The sequence below is a fragment of the Haemorhous mexicanus genome, chromosome 4, assembly GCF_027477595.1.
Source record: "Haemorhous mexicanus isolate bHaeMex1 chromosome 4, bHaeMex1.pri, whole genome shotgun sequence".
Classification (NCBI taxonomy): Eukaryota; Metazoa; Chordata; class Aves; order Passeriformes; family Fringillidae; genus Haemorhous; species Haemorhous mexicanus.
In genome coordinates this window covers 55,013,334-55,027,973 of record NC_082344.1, presented here as the reverse complement: position 1 = coordinate 55,027,973, position 14,640 = coordinate 55,013,334, and the positions used below count along the sequence as shown (strand labels likewise).

Sequence of the window (14,640 nt, the reverse complement as noted above, 5' to 3'; positions counted from 1 at the left end):
CCTTAAGGAAGAATACATAAAATATAGGTAAAAGCCCAGAGCTAAGTACATAATCACTAAATTACAATTGAAAGTCTTAGTAAGGACAGCCTTTATTTCCTCCGAGATCTCAGAAGCACACTCTGCTTTAGGCAAATATGACTCACCAAGTTTGCATGCAAGGAGTTTGGTTTAAAACTCGGTGAAGAACAGATCTATCGAGATAAACCTCAAATCTTGTTGGACCTGTTTACTTCTACTGCTTTTGATATGAAACTCTCTAGATAAGAAGCCACAAACTGACTGAAAAGCTGTAGGGAGAGGGAAAAGATTTGAATTCCAGTTTACTGTTTTCACAACAGTGCTTCTATTTATATGTATAATTCCTGGTAGTCCAGGTCACCACTTGTTTAGAGACAGAGAATAAAAGCAGTTGTACACAAATAAATGTAGAAAAATATAAAAGCTTGAATTTAGTAAGATATAAAGTGGACATGGCTGTATGGATGCTTTATAAATGTAACATGGTAAGTACTCTTTGGGGATTTCCTAAAATAGTGTGAGTATTGGGTATTTCTGCTGCTTCCTATCTTGCCTTCTCTGAGCCTAATGGTACAGTAATCTTCATACCAAGGTAGCACCTTGCAGTAGCTCTTCTCTGAAAGAAAATAGTTTACTGACAAGACCTGAAATAATGATTTCACTATCTGAAATTGTGCTGATTTGTCATGCATAAACTACCTGAGAATGTGGATCTGAAGCACAGTTGATTCAGGGGTTGATTCTGTTTTGAAGCCTGAGAGGGAATCAAGGGATAGAGGGGAGCAGGAGAGGCAGGTGGATGAGAGTTTAGGGAAAAGTCAATGGAAGGAGAAGCTTCTTAAATCAGGTCAGGAAATAATATCTCGTGATGATGAGAACTTATAAGATTTGGACAGAGTTTTGTTTTTTCATTTAAGGACAAAGCTGAGATCTGAAGTATGATGAAATCAGAGTAATTTTTACTTTAACAGTTCATTAACAGCCAGTGTTTGTGATAGCTTTAAAAAGGTAAGATATATAATTCTGAGAAGTTCCAGTTTTCCAAGAAATGTAGTATCTATAGATTATTCTTCTATTTTGTTTACTTTAAATTGATTAGAGTTTTCACTGTGGATAAAAAAGTCTATAATTGGGAAACAAGTAGTGCCAAAGGCCAGCAGGAATGATGAGAGTCACTCTGGGGAGAAGGATAAGGCTCCACAAGCGAAATGGACTCTGGTTTTTGTTACCCTGCTGTATCACCTACTCTTGCTGTAGGGTTTGAGACAAATATCTTTTACAGGATTTTAATAGGTGTGTGTGATAGTTTAATTAATATTAAAGTCATCTTGTAGATGAACAGATTTTTTTTGTTAGGATGTGCCCATACATATCAAATCTTAGCAAGTTAGGTTTTCTTGCCTAGGGTGATGGGAGGGGAGGGCAAAAGTAAATAGTAAATTAATTAAAATATATTATTTCAGATATTCCCAAACTGTATATTAAATGCAGACAAACTTGTTGCAGTACAATAACAGAATAAACATTGTGCAGGACATGGGAACAGGCTCCCATGTTTGCAGAGGGAGGAGACAGGTTTTAATCAAAAATCTCAGCGCTAGCCTTCTTTTCAGATGGTCACAAGTTAATTGATTTCCTTTTGGAACTAAAAGGACCTAAATCCATATATTCTGCTTTACTAAAGAGAGTCTTAATCAAAGGGTTGTGAAAGCTGAGCATTTCTGCTGTTTCTCAGCTGTGGATTCTATCCTGCTCTGTACAACCAGACAAATGTTTAGAGCAGCAGAAACTACAGTCAGCAGTACCTTGTGTCCTAATCACAAGGATATAGAGCAATCATCTTTTTTTTGCTGCTACCACAGTGATTATTTGAAATTTTTTAATGCTTCAAACAGTGTCTAAGTCTCAAAACATTACACAGCTTGATGATTTAACACATTGCCAGAATATATAGTTTCAGTATTCTGGGAGAACATAGCAAATGCTGGACAACTGGGAAAGAAGGTAAGAAACTCCTTCGTAGTTTGTTATTCATTCTTCCTTACTAATAGTTTCAAATAAAATATTTAACTTTATGCTAAGTTAAATGTCTCCTATAAACTGTTTTTGCTTTATATTTTCAGGAAAAAACCCAATATGTATATATAGAGGATATAAACAAATCAGTTTTTTCCTGCCAGAGTATTTTCTAATGGAAATGGGGGCAGGAATGAAAATGTGCAAACAGAATTGCATTATAATCAGCCTAGGTTGATTGCAAAGCATTATCTCAGAATAATGCAAATAATATTAGTACATTAAGATGAGGACAGCATTATGAAGGATATTTTTTGTATGAATCACTATGTGCACCAAACACTAACCTGCAGTAATCATGACCTTAATAATCATTATTCCAGGAGTAATGTATAACCCAGACTACCTCAAGAGAGTCATTGCCTAAACTTATATTAGAATCTAGATTGAGATAATACACCTCTCTAATTATCTGTATGATATATATCTCTATCATATGGATAAGGTATAATATAGAGAGATATTTTCAACTAGAATTATGTTAGGTAAAAAGATTATTCAATCTCTTCACAGGGACAATATAGGCAGTATACTGTACAAGAGATTTTTTTCCTAAGGATTCTTTTGACCTTTATTGAGCCTCCTAAAGTAAACACCCTGAATTATTCCATAGCATCACTCCAGAGTGTTAAGTCAACAAAAGGCTTTGTATCTCCAAATATTTGCTTCTCATATGATAGCACAGTACAAACAGGATTCCATAATCAGGAATTTCACCTGATGATTATAAAATGTAACCTTGTCTCAGCTATTGAGGTCCTCTGATAAAGGTAAGGTCTTGCTGAATATTTTCACATTCCTTGAGTTCAAAATATTTTGACTGAAAAAATTGCAAAGGTTTTTTTTTTTTTTCAATGGTGTTTGTTCCTACATCACTCTAACAAGAGAGTACAACCCAGATCAAAACAGTGCTGCTGTATAAGGTCAGATCCTGCATTTAATCCTCTACTGCAAGGAACTCTGACAAGAGGATCTTCCTCCCCTCTAAAATACCCTTTTTCAAAACACAAATCCAACTCAAATACTATTGAAAGTTCCACTGAGGGAAAAAACCATCACATACTAACAGTCCCTACACTTAGTGTAGGTACTTCATGCTGCTCCCCTCCCACCTGTTCCTTCTGCCTTTCTGCCAGAATGGTTGTCAGAAGGATGCAGAAGGAGCAGCCCCTTGGACAGCTCAGAGTAACTGCTGTATCAGATGAGGAGATGTCAGTGGTTTGGCATTTGCCACAGACTCACATTTGTGGTTAAGCACAGTGTAGCTTTTTATTCTGCCTTTCATGCAATTTATAATTGAAAAGCAGAAGTGTAGCAGAAGAATAAGCAGTAGTCTGAATAACAGTTAGTTCTTAGGAGACAAATTATACCAATAAATTTTACTAATCATGTGGGACCCATGATAGGGCTGGAAAAAAACACCAGAGATGTGATGAGAACACACAGAATAGGAAGGAGAGCAAGAGCTGGTTAACTGGCACACTGTCAGTGTCATCATTGCTAAAGCTAGTGTGAAAACAACATTGCAGTGTGTTTGAGAGGACCCATGAGAACAGATGAGAACAAAACTTGGGAGTGATTGAATGAAATCAAGTGGTTTCCAAAGCACAATATTCTGCTTCAGAAAAGGTGGGGGACATGCTGATTGCATGCTTTTCTCTTTGTTAAATCCCTAACTGGTTTAGCTTTGTGATTTTTGAAAGGTTCAGCCAAAGCTTTGACCCTTTTAGAGGACATCTAACTGATCTACTTTCTAGTCACAAAGTCCACAACTGCTTCTGGAGTTGGCAGCACATAAATAAGGCTGGCTATCTAGATCAGTTCAGCTGGGCATTGCAGGGCAAGGAGTTCTGTACCTGAAAATAGGAACACAGATCTATTTTAACAGCTGCAAAGGTTACCAGCTCCAATATAGTCACTGTGGTTTAATCATCTGAGGAAACATTGGCATGTGATCCTTGCCTGTCACACAGATTGCTGTTTACAAGTCTTTCCAAGTAAGAGATAGTAGTATTTTCAGGTTAATTTAGGATGGTGGACATGGTGGTAAGAGGGATTACTTCTGCTCCTTTGTGCATTGCTGAGTTATCCTACCCCTGTTTTACAGATAAGTAAAGCTTATATTGCTGGTTGGTTGTGCCTTCTGATGGCTGTAATATTTCCAGTGGATGCCTAACAGGAAACCCATGTATAGTAAATCATTCTGTGGGGAACTGCCCTACTGACATCTGGGATTTTGTGTCATTCAGTCCTTATTTTCTCCCAACTTCTTTTTCAATTTTCTGATTTTATAGGTTTATATCAGTCTGTCTGGTCAAATGTCTATAACTGGAAATATTCCAAATATAGAATGTTATTATGTTCTCAGTATTTCGTTTTATTTCTTGATACTGGAACACTCTAATTGAAGTGGAACTGGAACACTCAAATTGAAGCAGTATAAGAAAGTGCAGATATTTTTTATTCACTAACATTCGTTTTCGGTTGTCTAAATCTAAAGACAAGGAGAGGAAGGTTCTTCCCCAAGTTACAGGAATACTAACACTACATTATCAAACGATTATTATCTGGCAGAAACGTGGGGAATTTTCTGTAAGGCGGCACCCGTGGACGCAGCTGCAGCTCATCTTAGAGCGGCGGATGACCTCGGTAGCTATTCCTGCTATGACCGCGAGAGGGCAGCCTGTGCCCATTAAATCATTGCCAGAAGCCTGAACGCGGTTTTGGAAGAACTTGCCCTTTAGGGGGTTTTAATTATTCAGCTTCATTTTAATTAAAACTTTGTGGAGATTAAAAATGAAGCTGTTTAAAAAGCGTACTGTAGTGCAATGTCCAAATTGTCTGAGGCCATTTTAAGACCTACTGTACAAATTTCTCAGTATAGCTTTTCATTTAGTTCTTGTATGGTTTCAGTAGGATATGCTTGTCTCCTCTGCTGAGAGTAAATAATCTGCATTAATAAGATGCTACATCTTTAAAGTCAGTTCCAGATTGCAGATTTTTTAATTTATTCAGGAAAAACAAGGTAGGGAATTTACTGCTGCCTTCTTAGAGTAGCTTTATAATGGAAATGTGCCTCTACTAACTTTCCAAATTTTAGATACTATTTCCTTCATCAGTAGGACATCAGATAAATCTTTTGCATATGAGCTCAGTTTTTCTGTCTGTAAAACAAATATTTCAACTTTGGAGGTGCAAGCTGTGGATTGTAGCTATATATTATAAAAGCATACTGTGCCAGTTTTTTTAAAGCAACCGCCTTTCCCCTTTGATACTGCCATCGTGCCTCTCAGCCATGCATTTACAAGCCTAAGCATTCAATGGGAACGGCTGCAGGTTCAGCACTTTTGAGAAACAGCTTACTTAGAAGTCTAAAGTTGGATTTAGCAGCTTAACATTTTTGGGAAACTTGTTAAGTTTTCATAACAAGTTATGAAAATCCTCATGACTTGTTGTTAAGGCAAACATCTATCCAGTATATTTATACTGCAACCAGTTTCATTTTTTTTTACTTTTACTCTAATAACTAATCAGGGTCAAGGAAAGCTTTCCTTTACTTAGGGTGAGAGAACTGTCAGAACACCTCTCAACCCCATTTCTGTAACAGACAGGACAATGTTATTCAAGTCAAGTTGTAGGCCTAGTAATTCTGCTAGATACCCAGAAAATTACCTAGGGAGGGAATAAAGTTTAATCACAACCAAACTGAAGTATATATATAAAAATAATGCACCCTACTCACTGGAATTGGGTCAAAATAAACTATGCATATTACTCTTGAATTCCATTAAACTATAACATCAAATGTTTCTTTTTTGTCACAGCATAATTTAAATTTAAATCATTTGCAGAAGAGGTGAGTTCAAGATAATGTATTTATTAGTCTGACTAATTTTATTTTTCACTTCAGCTTGTATTTTTGGTCTTTACCAAAAGAGAAGATGCAAGAGAAGGGCAGCAGTCCAAAATATACTTGAAAAGAACTGGCATTAGCTCTGACTTTGTCCTATGTGTTGAACAAAGATAAGTTAATTTATCCTTGAACCTAGAAACTGAAGGCAGTCTAGAACAAGACAGAAAAAGCATGTTTTCATAGTTCTACTGCCACAGGATCCAAGATCTGCCTGACTACCAGAGATCAGGAGTCTATGCCAAACAGTGGAAATTATAAAAGACTTTCAGTTGTGAACAAGAAGCTTACAATAAACAATGGAGAAAAAAAATTCGAAGAGGAAACATAAAATAATCTGACACATCCTTAGGTTAGCTGGTAGACAACAGAACTGGAGAACAAATACTAAAATTCAAGCCATGAATACAATAACCGCCACATCCTTCCTTTTCTTCCCCTGTTTCCCCCTTCCCTTTCATCAGGTTACAAGAACAGTGCTTTATTTAAGACAACATCCTCTTCTGAGGCTACATGTTCTTTTTGAAATGTGCAATGTGCACCACAGTCTCCCAGTCAATCTGGGCTGTAGAATCAAAGCTTTTTTCTCTCCTGCCCCCTACTCATATTTCAAGCTAGTGATGAAAGTGAAAACTAATAAAACACCTTTAAATTTTCAGACTGCCTAAAGTAGTGAACCTAAGACAAGTATGTACTCTAAGCTCTGAGAACCTAAAGCTAACTTAGCTTGTCATCAGTAATATTCTATAATCCTTAGTCCTTTTATTTCTGTAGGTAATACAAATAGCAATTGTTATGTCCCAACTGGCTGCAAATGGAGAATGATCATGCACTAAAAGTGTACTGAAAATAGGGGAACTGAGTAGAAGAGTTTAAATATCTGTACATAGAACAAGAAAATATCACTGGCTGTGACATTCACTTTCTGTTAGCATTTCACAAATTTTCCCTACAGCTGTATCACAATACTGCAGACATTAGCAATGAAAAATTTAGGTTCCTTGCCAGAACATACATCTCATGAATTACAGAATGTATCAACCTCTCAGATTCACAGAATGGTTGAGGTTGCAGAAGACCTCTGGAGGTCATTTGGTCAAACTTCCCTGCTCAAGACTCACCTGCCCAAAACCATGTCCAGATGGCTTTGATATATTTCCAAGGATGAAGACTCCAAAACCTCCTTAAGTGCTCAGTCACTGTCACAGTGAAAAAGTATTTCCTAATGTTCACCTGGAACCTCCTCCATTTCAGTTGGTGTCTCTTGTCCTGTAAGTGAGCACCTCTGAAAAAAGCCTGGCTCTTTTTCTCCTTTGCATCCTCCCTTCAGGTATTTATATACTTTGGTAAAATCCCTCTGTATAGTTGCAGATAACATAAAATTCAAAACTTGACTGAAGATTTGATAAGCACCATTAACACATTCATTGCTCTTCCTATCTGCAAGCTAAATAAAGCAATTTGCTGCTGTGGTGTTAAGGCTAAAGCCTAACACAGCTTACAGACAAATGCCTTTTAGTTCATACTTGGTGTGAAAAGCCTGTGCAGATGCAGCCACCCTGTGCTCAAGATATAACATTCAGTGTTATTGAAAGGTTTCACTTCAGAGAGTGTAGGTCAAGAGGGATGATTTAGGTACCCCATACTCTGAAATTCTAGCATTAATGTGAATTTAGTAATGATTCCACCTGTTTTGAAGAAGATCCAATTAAAATTAGACACAGTATTTTAAGTTCCAAAAAAAAAAAAAGAGTATAAAGTCAGCAAACTTATTTGGTTTATTTAATGGATTTTTTAAGTTTTATTTTGTCAATTTCAGCTGGGTTTGGTAACAGCTGGAGAAAAAAAAAAAAAGGAAAAACCCTTCATCCTTTATGTCTTCATTTTATCTGATTTTTAACATGTAGTCAACCAATTTTTCTCCAACTCAGTATCTATGGCTTCTCATGAAATACTGTTTAAAATTTCTTTATTGGAAATTCACTTTTTGAAAGAATCACTAGGAAGAATCTTATTGTTAAATTATGTAGTATTTTGAAATAATTTACACTGTATTGTTTTCATGAAAAACTGTTCATCCCAACAGCAACTGCTGGCAGCAGTTGGCTATTCTTTTATTTTCAGCCTCTACTGGTGTCATTAGATCATAGTTTTCAGGACTGTGGCACTTTGCAAGTTGCAAGGTTCTGGCACTGAGCACTCCCAAAAGGTATTAGAACTTTAAAAGAGTTTTTCTGGGACACAGCTTGGCCTATATTGTAATGGATCCTGATAACCATTTTGGTCCATCCTAAAGAAAACTTGCTTGATTTACAGCCAACTTCAGGCATTCAAGGGAAAGAGGACATGTTCTATGAGTCTGTCACCTCCTTCAGCTGAGTCAGTGGCAGTACTTTGTTATGGTGCTTTACAAAGTCAGTGTTGTAATGGCTGTATCATTCTGCATGTAAGCAAATGTTACTTTTTTCCTGTGATTACTTCTCTCCTGCCTTGGATCAGCATGTAGAAGTTCAGTGACATTTCCACAAGGCCAGCTCCTTCCTCATTTGCCCCATCCTCTAAACTTGGGGAAAAAGGGATGCTCCAATTGCTCCCATTGAAGCACTGTTGGAAAGCACCTGGACAGGATATCCCTTACAAGAGTTCAGATTCAGGACTTGGTACCCCTGGCAAATTAATCTGCTCCTCCTGTATGGCACCTTCACAATGACCTCACATTTCTCAGCAGCCTCAGAACAACTGCAACTCAGCTCTGCATCCACACCACTCTCAGGGGTCTTCCCCTGCCTTGGCCTGTGCTGCAGAGTGAGGGAAATCCCAGTCACTCCTTATGGCTCTCCCTGCACATTTGCATCACCTGGTCTAGCCCAGCTTCGGATAGAGGCTGATAAAATGTAGGGAAAACCTCCAGAACACCTTGTCCTGAAGCTCCAGAGCACTCAGACTGCTGTTTCCCTTAGCACTTTGGGAAGCTGATGACAGAAACCTTGTTGGGCAAGAAAGATGGTTCCGTGCTCTTCTCTGCACTGTATGTTTGCCAAAAAAAAAAATTGTAAGAAATCAACCAGGATGGAGAGGCTTATCATGGCATTTTCAGGAGATTCCAGTCAAAATACAAGCTTAGTTATAGGAACTGTTTAGACAGAGCAGCAGCTTGGCAGCTCAGGCTTCTCTCAAAGCCACCATGCTATAATAATTATTCAATCAAAGCCATATTAACCGGTTCTTTAATTCCAGCAAGAGGAACACAGTCCATTTTCCTGAGTGAAATTCAGTTACTTTTTTTTTTTTTTTCCTAATTCTGCAGCTGAGGTCTGATTTGTGTTCAGCCAGAGAGGTGCAGAAGCCAGAGGAGCTGGGTTAAATGACCATTATCAAAACGATAGAGAAAACAGATGATTAGAAAAGCGACCAAGCAACATATTTTTTTTCTGATTTTCTTATGCTTCAGTTCCTCTGATGTTTCATCTTAACAGTTTTTCTGTAAGGGTATCATAACAATTATTTCACTGATCAGTAGTGAATATCAGAAGGATGTGCATTGACATTTTTGCAAGTGATGTGTAGAATTTCTCTTGTTCACATGCATTCTGGTAATGAACTAATGAACTTTAAAAGATTTTCAAGTATCTGTACAAGTCACTATTTCTATGAAAATTTTAGAATCATAGCACATTTTGGGTCAGAAAGACCTTAAAAATCATCTAGTTACAATCCTTGTCCTAAATTTGAGCTCATCCCTCATTTATCTTGACTATAAGAAAAGGAATCTCAGTCGCCTTAGTGCAACGCCCGTGGAATGTGACACTTCTAACAACAGCGCTACTTTCTTCCGTCAGCCATGCTGCGGAGGAGGCGGCTGTGTCCACCGCACTTTTCCCGCTGTTATTTCGGAACGCTCCTCCTCCTCCGTTCGGCGCAGTGCGAGGGCCGGGGCCAGGGGCTGCCTGGGGCTCTTCTCGAGGCTCCGCCGGGCCGGCAGCCGCAGCCCCACATGACAACATTCAGCGTCCCGAGAAAAGAAATTATTAAATCCCCGCTCTAAGCGAGGGCCCCGAGCCAGCCGCGGCGGGCAGGACGGAGGCGGGGCCGCCTTGTCCGGCCGTAGCCCCGGCCGTGGCCTCGGCCCTGGCCCTGACCCCGGCCCGGGCAGGCGGGCGGGGCGGAGGAGGGGCGGCCCGGGCCAGCCCGGCGGGCGGAGCGGAGCGGAGCGGGGCGGGCGCGCTCCGGAAGAGGGAAGGAGCGGAGCGGCGGCGGCTCGGGCGGACCGGGATGGCAGCGCGGGGCTCCGCGGGGGACGGCGCGCTGCGCCGTGCGGCCGAGCAGTGGCTGCTCTGGGATAAGGTGAGGGGCGGCGGCTCCGGCCGGGCACGGGCTGGGCGCAGGGCGATGGGGGTGCGGGCTGGGGAGGGGTCAGGAGGCGCGGCGTGACGCCCGGCTGTTGCATTGTGCCGGTTTGGGATGCGGTAAAAGCACCTGTTTGCTCCTTTGGCTCTGCTGTCAGAGCTCTCTGAGAAAGGGGCGCTCTCCCTCCATCCATCCCCTCCGCCCCGCGGCGGGGCCGGAGCAGGTGGGGCTGCGGGGCCGCCCGGCGCTGCTGCCCCCCGCCCGGTGCTGCGGCTCCGTCACCTGCCGCGGCAGCCGCCGCTCTCGTTTAGAAACATCCTGGCTGGTCTCTCCATCTGGCTTTTAGCTGTACTGAACGTCTTTTTCAAAAGGGCATGTATTGTTCCGAGCCGCTTCAGTCGCACGGCAGCTGGTAGACTTAAATTGTTAAAGACCAGCATATGTTGCCGTGTTACCTGTCTCTCTGTGTTAAAAACCTCCTGGTGCCTTCAAATTCTTGTTTACTAAAATGTTGATCCCAAAAGACATGGGGCCTCACTTCAGAAATACTTGGAAATGCAGAGGCTGTCAGTCCGGTATTTTTCAGGTGTTATTTCCCTTCCTGTTGAGACTTATCTTTGGTTTTGGTTTTGACAGCACTATGTGCAGAAGTAAAATCTTCTTTGTGTTTCTGTTTTCCACATACCTAAAGAAATATCTTGCCATAGCGGTGTTCTGGAAATGGTCACATAGTTGCTTGCTGCTGCAGGTCCCACTGAGATGCAGGCCTCTATTGGCACATTTGGTTTGTAATTTTCATGTCATGTCACTTTTCATAAATTTGTTCATTTGGCTGTATTGGAACACACTGGCCATTGCCCCTCTTCAGTCACTAATTGACTCCCCCGGGCTGAGCACTCAACAATGCTCTCTGAGTTTTGTGCAGCACACATACCTGTTTGGTAAGGCATCTTCTGCTTATTTCAAAAATATCAGTGGAAACATCCATTAATTCTCTTTTTTAGTATTCTTTCTAGGTTCTAAAGGACATCATTAGAAGTACCTCGAGCTTGTTGTGATTCTTCATTAAAATCAGTAAACTGTTTAACCGACCAGTTAGCCAGTTCTGGTTTTATTAGTGATAGAGCAGTACCAAACTAGTCCTCTTTTCAGAAATGCTAATGCATCACAGCAAATGACAATAGGCTTTTGTGCCTTTTTTTCCCAGTTTAGTTAAATTTGAGAAAATAGTTTGGTTTTATAGCCTCTTATTTACATAGCTTCCCTGACCGGCATTTGTTATATTCCTGTCTTCTGTGTAATAATTTCATTTTCAACTGGTTATTCTGATTATTTTGCTAAACCCTCTGGAAATCTAATGCAGTATCCCTTATAGCATCTTTACTTTTGAAAGTTTAGCCCTCTGTTAGCACTTGCATCTTTGATTCAGTAATAACTGACTAGTGTGCAATACCCATTGCTGATTGCTCAAAAATGATGACGTATTTTCATTTCTCAGGGAGCTGTTGCATGTTTCTATTGAGCAACAGGAGAGTCAGATGTAACCCTTGTCCATTTACTCTGATATAAAAAAAGTTCCTTTTTGATATGCAGAGATGGGTTAATATTTAATGATGGTAAGCGCCATGTTTCTTACAAAATAATCATCTGCAAGAGCAATCCCTTATGGCTGATGGCAGTCCTGCTGACCTAACTGGAAGTGTCTACCTACATGACAATTACTGGGCTTGTTACCAGGCTGTTTTCATCACTCTCTTCCTTACAGTAATAGCATATTTTTCATTCTTTCTATTATCAGTCATATAATTATAAATTGAATGTAGCTTCTGGTTTTAGTAAAAATAAAATCTGTTTAGTCAGAAGTTTTGCCTTTCCTGTGAAACCTTGTGGGTTTATCCCCTACTGATGATAACTCTTTGGGCCTTCCAGTAGTGTAGATTAAAGTAAATAACTCGAGTGTTACCAGGTGATGCTCAAGCTAATTGCACTAGTGGTTATTATCTTGGTATTAAATCATCTGCCACTATATTCACAGAAAATGGTACTCCCATACTCATATCTGTTTAATTTGAGAGCAGAAAAGGCATAACCTGAGAGAATCAATTAGAAAGGAAAAAGCCAGCATTTCATCCTTCTGATGCAATTTGGTCCTTCTTTGGTAGAAATGCTGTGAAGAGTTTGTTTAGGCAGAAGAAAAAGCCAAAACCAAGATTAGTTTTTTACTTAGCTGTGTACAATGGCATCATAATGTTCTCCACAAAAGAAAAAATAGGCAAATTCTTAGGAGAAAATAGCCATAAACAATTATAACAGTAGTTTTGGAAAAATACTTCTGCCATATTGAACAGACTTGGCCTGGTTTTTACCATTATTTGGAGGCGGGCAGTGGGGAATAACTAAATAAGTGCCATCATGTTTTCTTTAGAAAATTATATGGACTGAAACTCTTAAGACTTGAGCAGTCACCTGGACATGTACATTTAACCAGACTTTAAAAACTGGAGGATCCATCTAGTTTCACAGTAGATACCAAACCTGGGAAATTCCACTAGCAACAACAAACAAAAAACTCCTTGGCTGTGAGAGCTGCAGGATGGTCCTGATGTCCTTCTGCATTGGCATTGCACCTTCTAGTCTGTCAAACACCTGTAGAAATATGTGCGGTATCTACCTAAAAACATGTTCCTTTCACTAATAAGAGATGATTTGTGTTCATGAAGCTCGCACAGAGAAATTAAAAGGTGATTAGGCAGTGTACAAAACTGGGTGCAAATGGTGTCATCCAGGCTTTACCTTTGAGACACAGGCCTGATGTTAAAGCAAAAACTTGATGTCAACTTGTAAACAGCCTAAACTCAGTTATGCTGCCTGTATATTCTAGAACAACATAGAATTATATTTATTCTTGCAGAAGGTAATTACTCAATAATTATAGGTAATTGTGTCTAGCTGCCTGCAAGGAAGTGTCAGTTACAACATTCTTGGACTGGTATATTGGTAATTTTTGCACTGGAAATCAGTAATTCTGGGGTACCTAATTGTTTATTGCACTCAAGAAGCTGGATTTTTTTTTTCATTCTTTAGTTTATTCTCCATTATGCAGTTTGTTCATTAGCACTAAAGGCTCTTTAGCTTTTTCCGTTTGTATTTAAACTGTGTTGTTTGTCCTGTGGCAGTGGGTGCACAGGTCAGTGGTTAGGACATCCCCATCTGGTCTTCTTTGATGTGCAGAATGTTTATACCTTTGTATGCAGACTTACTCACGTGCCTACTGCTCTGTGTATTTGCAGCATTTTCTGAAGCTGCAGAAGATACATGGTTTTACATTCAATTCTTTTTGCGTAGAATGATATGTTTTCCTTTGCTGTAAGCATACCTAGGTCATCCAGGAAATAGTGAAGTCTGTGACTTTTATGAGTTCATTTAGTTGTCTAGAAATCAAAGTTTGTGTCTCTTTGGAAATGAGAATCTTTGTACTCCGGAGTAAAGTGTGTGTACTCATGTAGTGAGTAACCTGCTGCCTTTCCTGATAATCATGTTGTCAGGAGTCTACCACCTGCCATCTGTCCTCTTGGCTCCTAAGTTCTCAAGAAATGAAATACTGAACTTCACAAGTCTCATGTTATAACATTGAGAAGTTGAGGCATACAGGGCTTTGTTAATTCCCTAAGTCTGGAAGCAAAAAGAGTAATTAACAGTAGAGAATCTGTGGAAGAAATATACCAAAAAAAAGCAGTGAAAGTTAGAAACTCCTCACTCTTCTCAAGTGGTCTGACATCGCCTTTTTGTTACCACTCTCAAGTAATTTTATTTAAGAATTTGGCTGTAGTTTCTAGGCTTTCATCCTCGGGTTATGTTTATTTTTACAAGCATTACCTGCAAACATGTTGAAAATTATCTTCTGCCCAGTCTGCTTAGTTTTGCTGCTACCTCTGGTGCTAGCCAGTCTTGGGACAAGGCTATGATTTAATTTGTTTTAAACTCTAGATCTAGTGCTATAGAAATAATAAATATTTCTTAATAATTAGCTTACCTTACTTAAATGTTTAGTGTCGTTCTTGTGTTGTGATGAGGAAAAATTCTCTGAATTGTGAAAGTGCTGCTTTTTGTTTGTTTTGTTTTTAAAAATAGAAAATATTAAAATAGACATCTTGGAAGTCTTTTAATATCCCAGATTGTGAGAGATATATACACATATACACACTGCTGTCCAGGTAGCATGTTCACTGAAGGAGATAAATCTAAAGTAAGTAATACTCGAGGTTGTACTGATTTAAAATTAAGAC

General features: G+C 39.5%; 1 protein-coding gene across 2 annotated transcripts in view; it reads left to right on the top strand.

The window, feature by feature from the left end:
- The first annotated feature begins 302 nt into the window (after positions 1 to 302).
- The window catches only part of PGM2 (phosphoglucomutase 2), a 28,844-nt gene continuing 14,506 nt past the window's right edge, over positions 303 to 14,640 (top strand). Inside the window, exon 1 of one of the 2 annotated variants that reach the window (XM_059845020.1) lies at positions 303 to 506. In XM_059845020.1, coding sequence (XP_059701003.1) covers positions 474 to 506 — 33 coding nt within the window. In that variant the 5' untranslated portion in view covers positions 303 to 473. Of the gene's footprint in view, positions 507 to 10,193; positions 10,352 to 14,640 lie in introns of those variants that run through there. The other variant, XM_059845019.1, reaches the window with a different exon arrangement.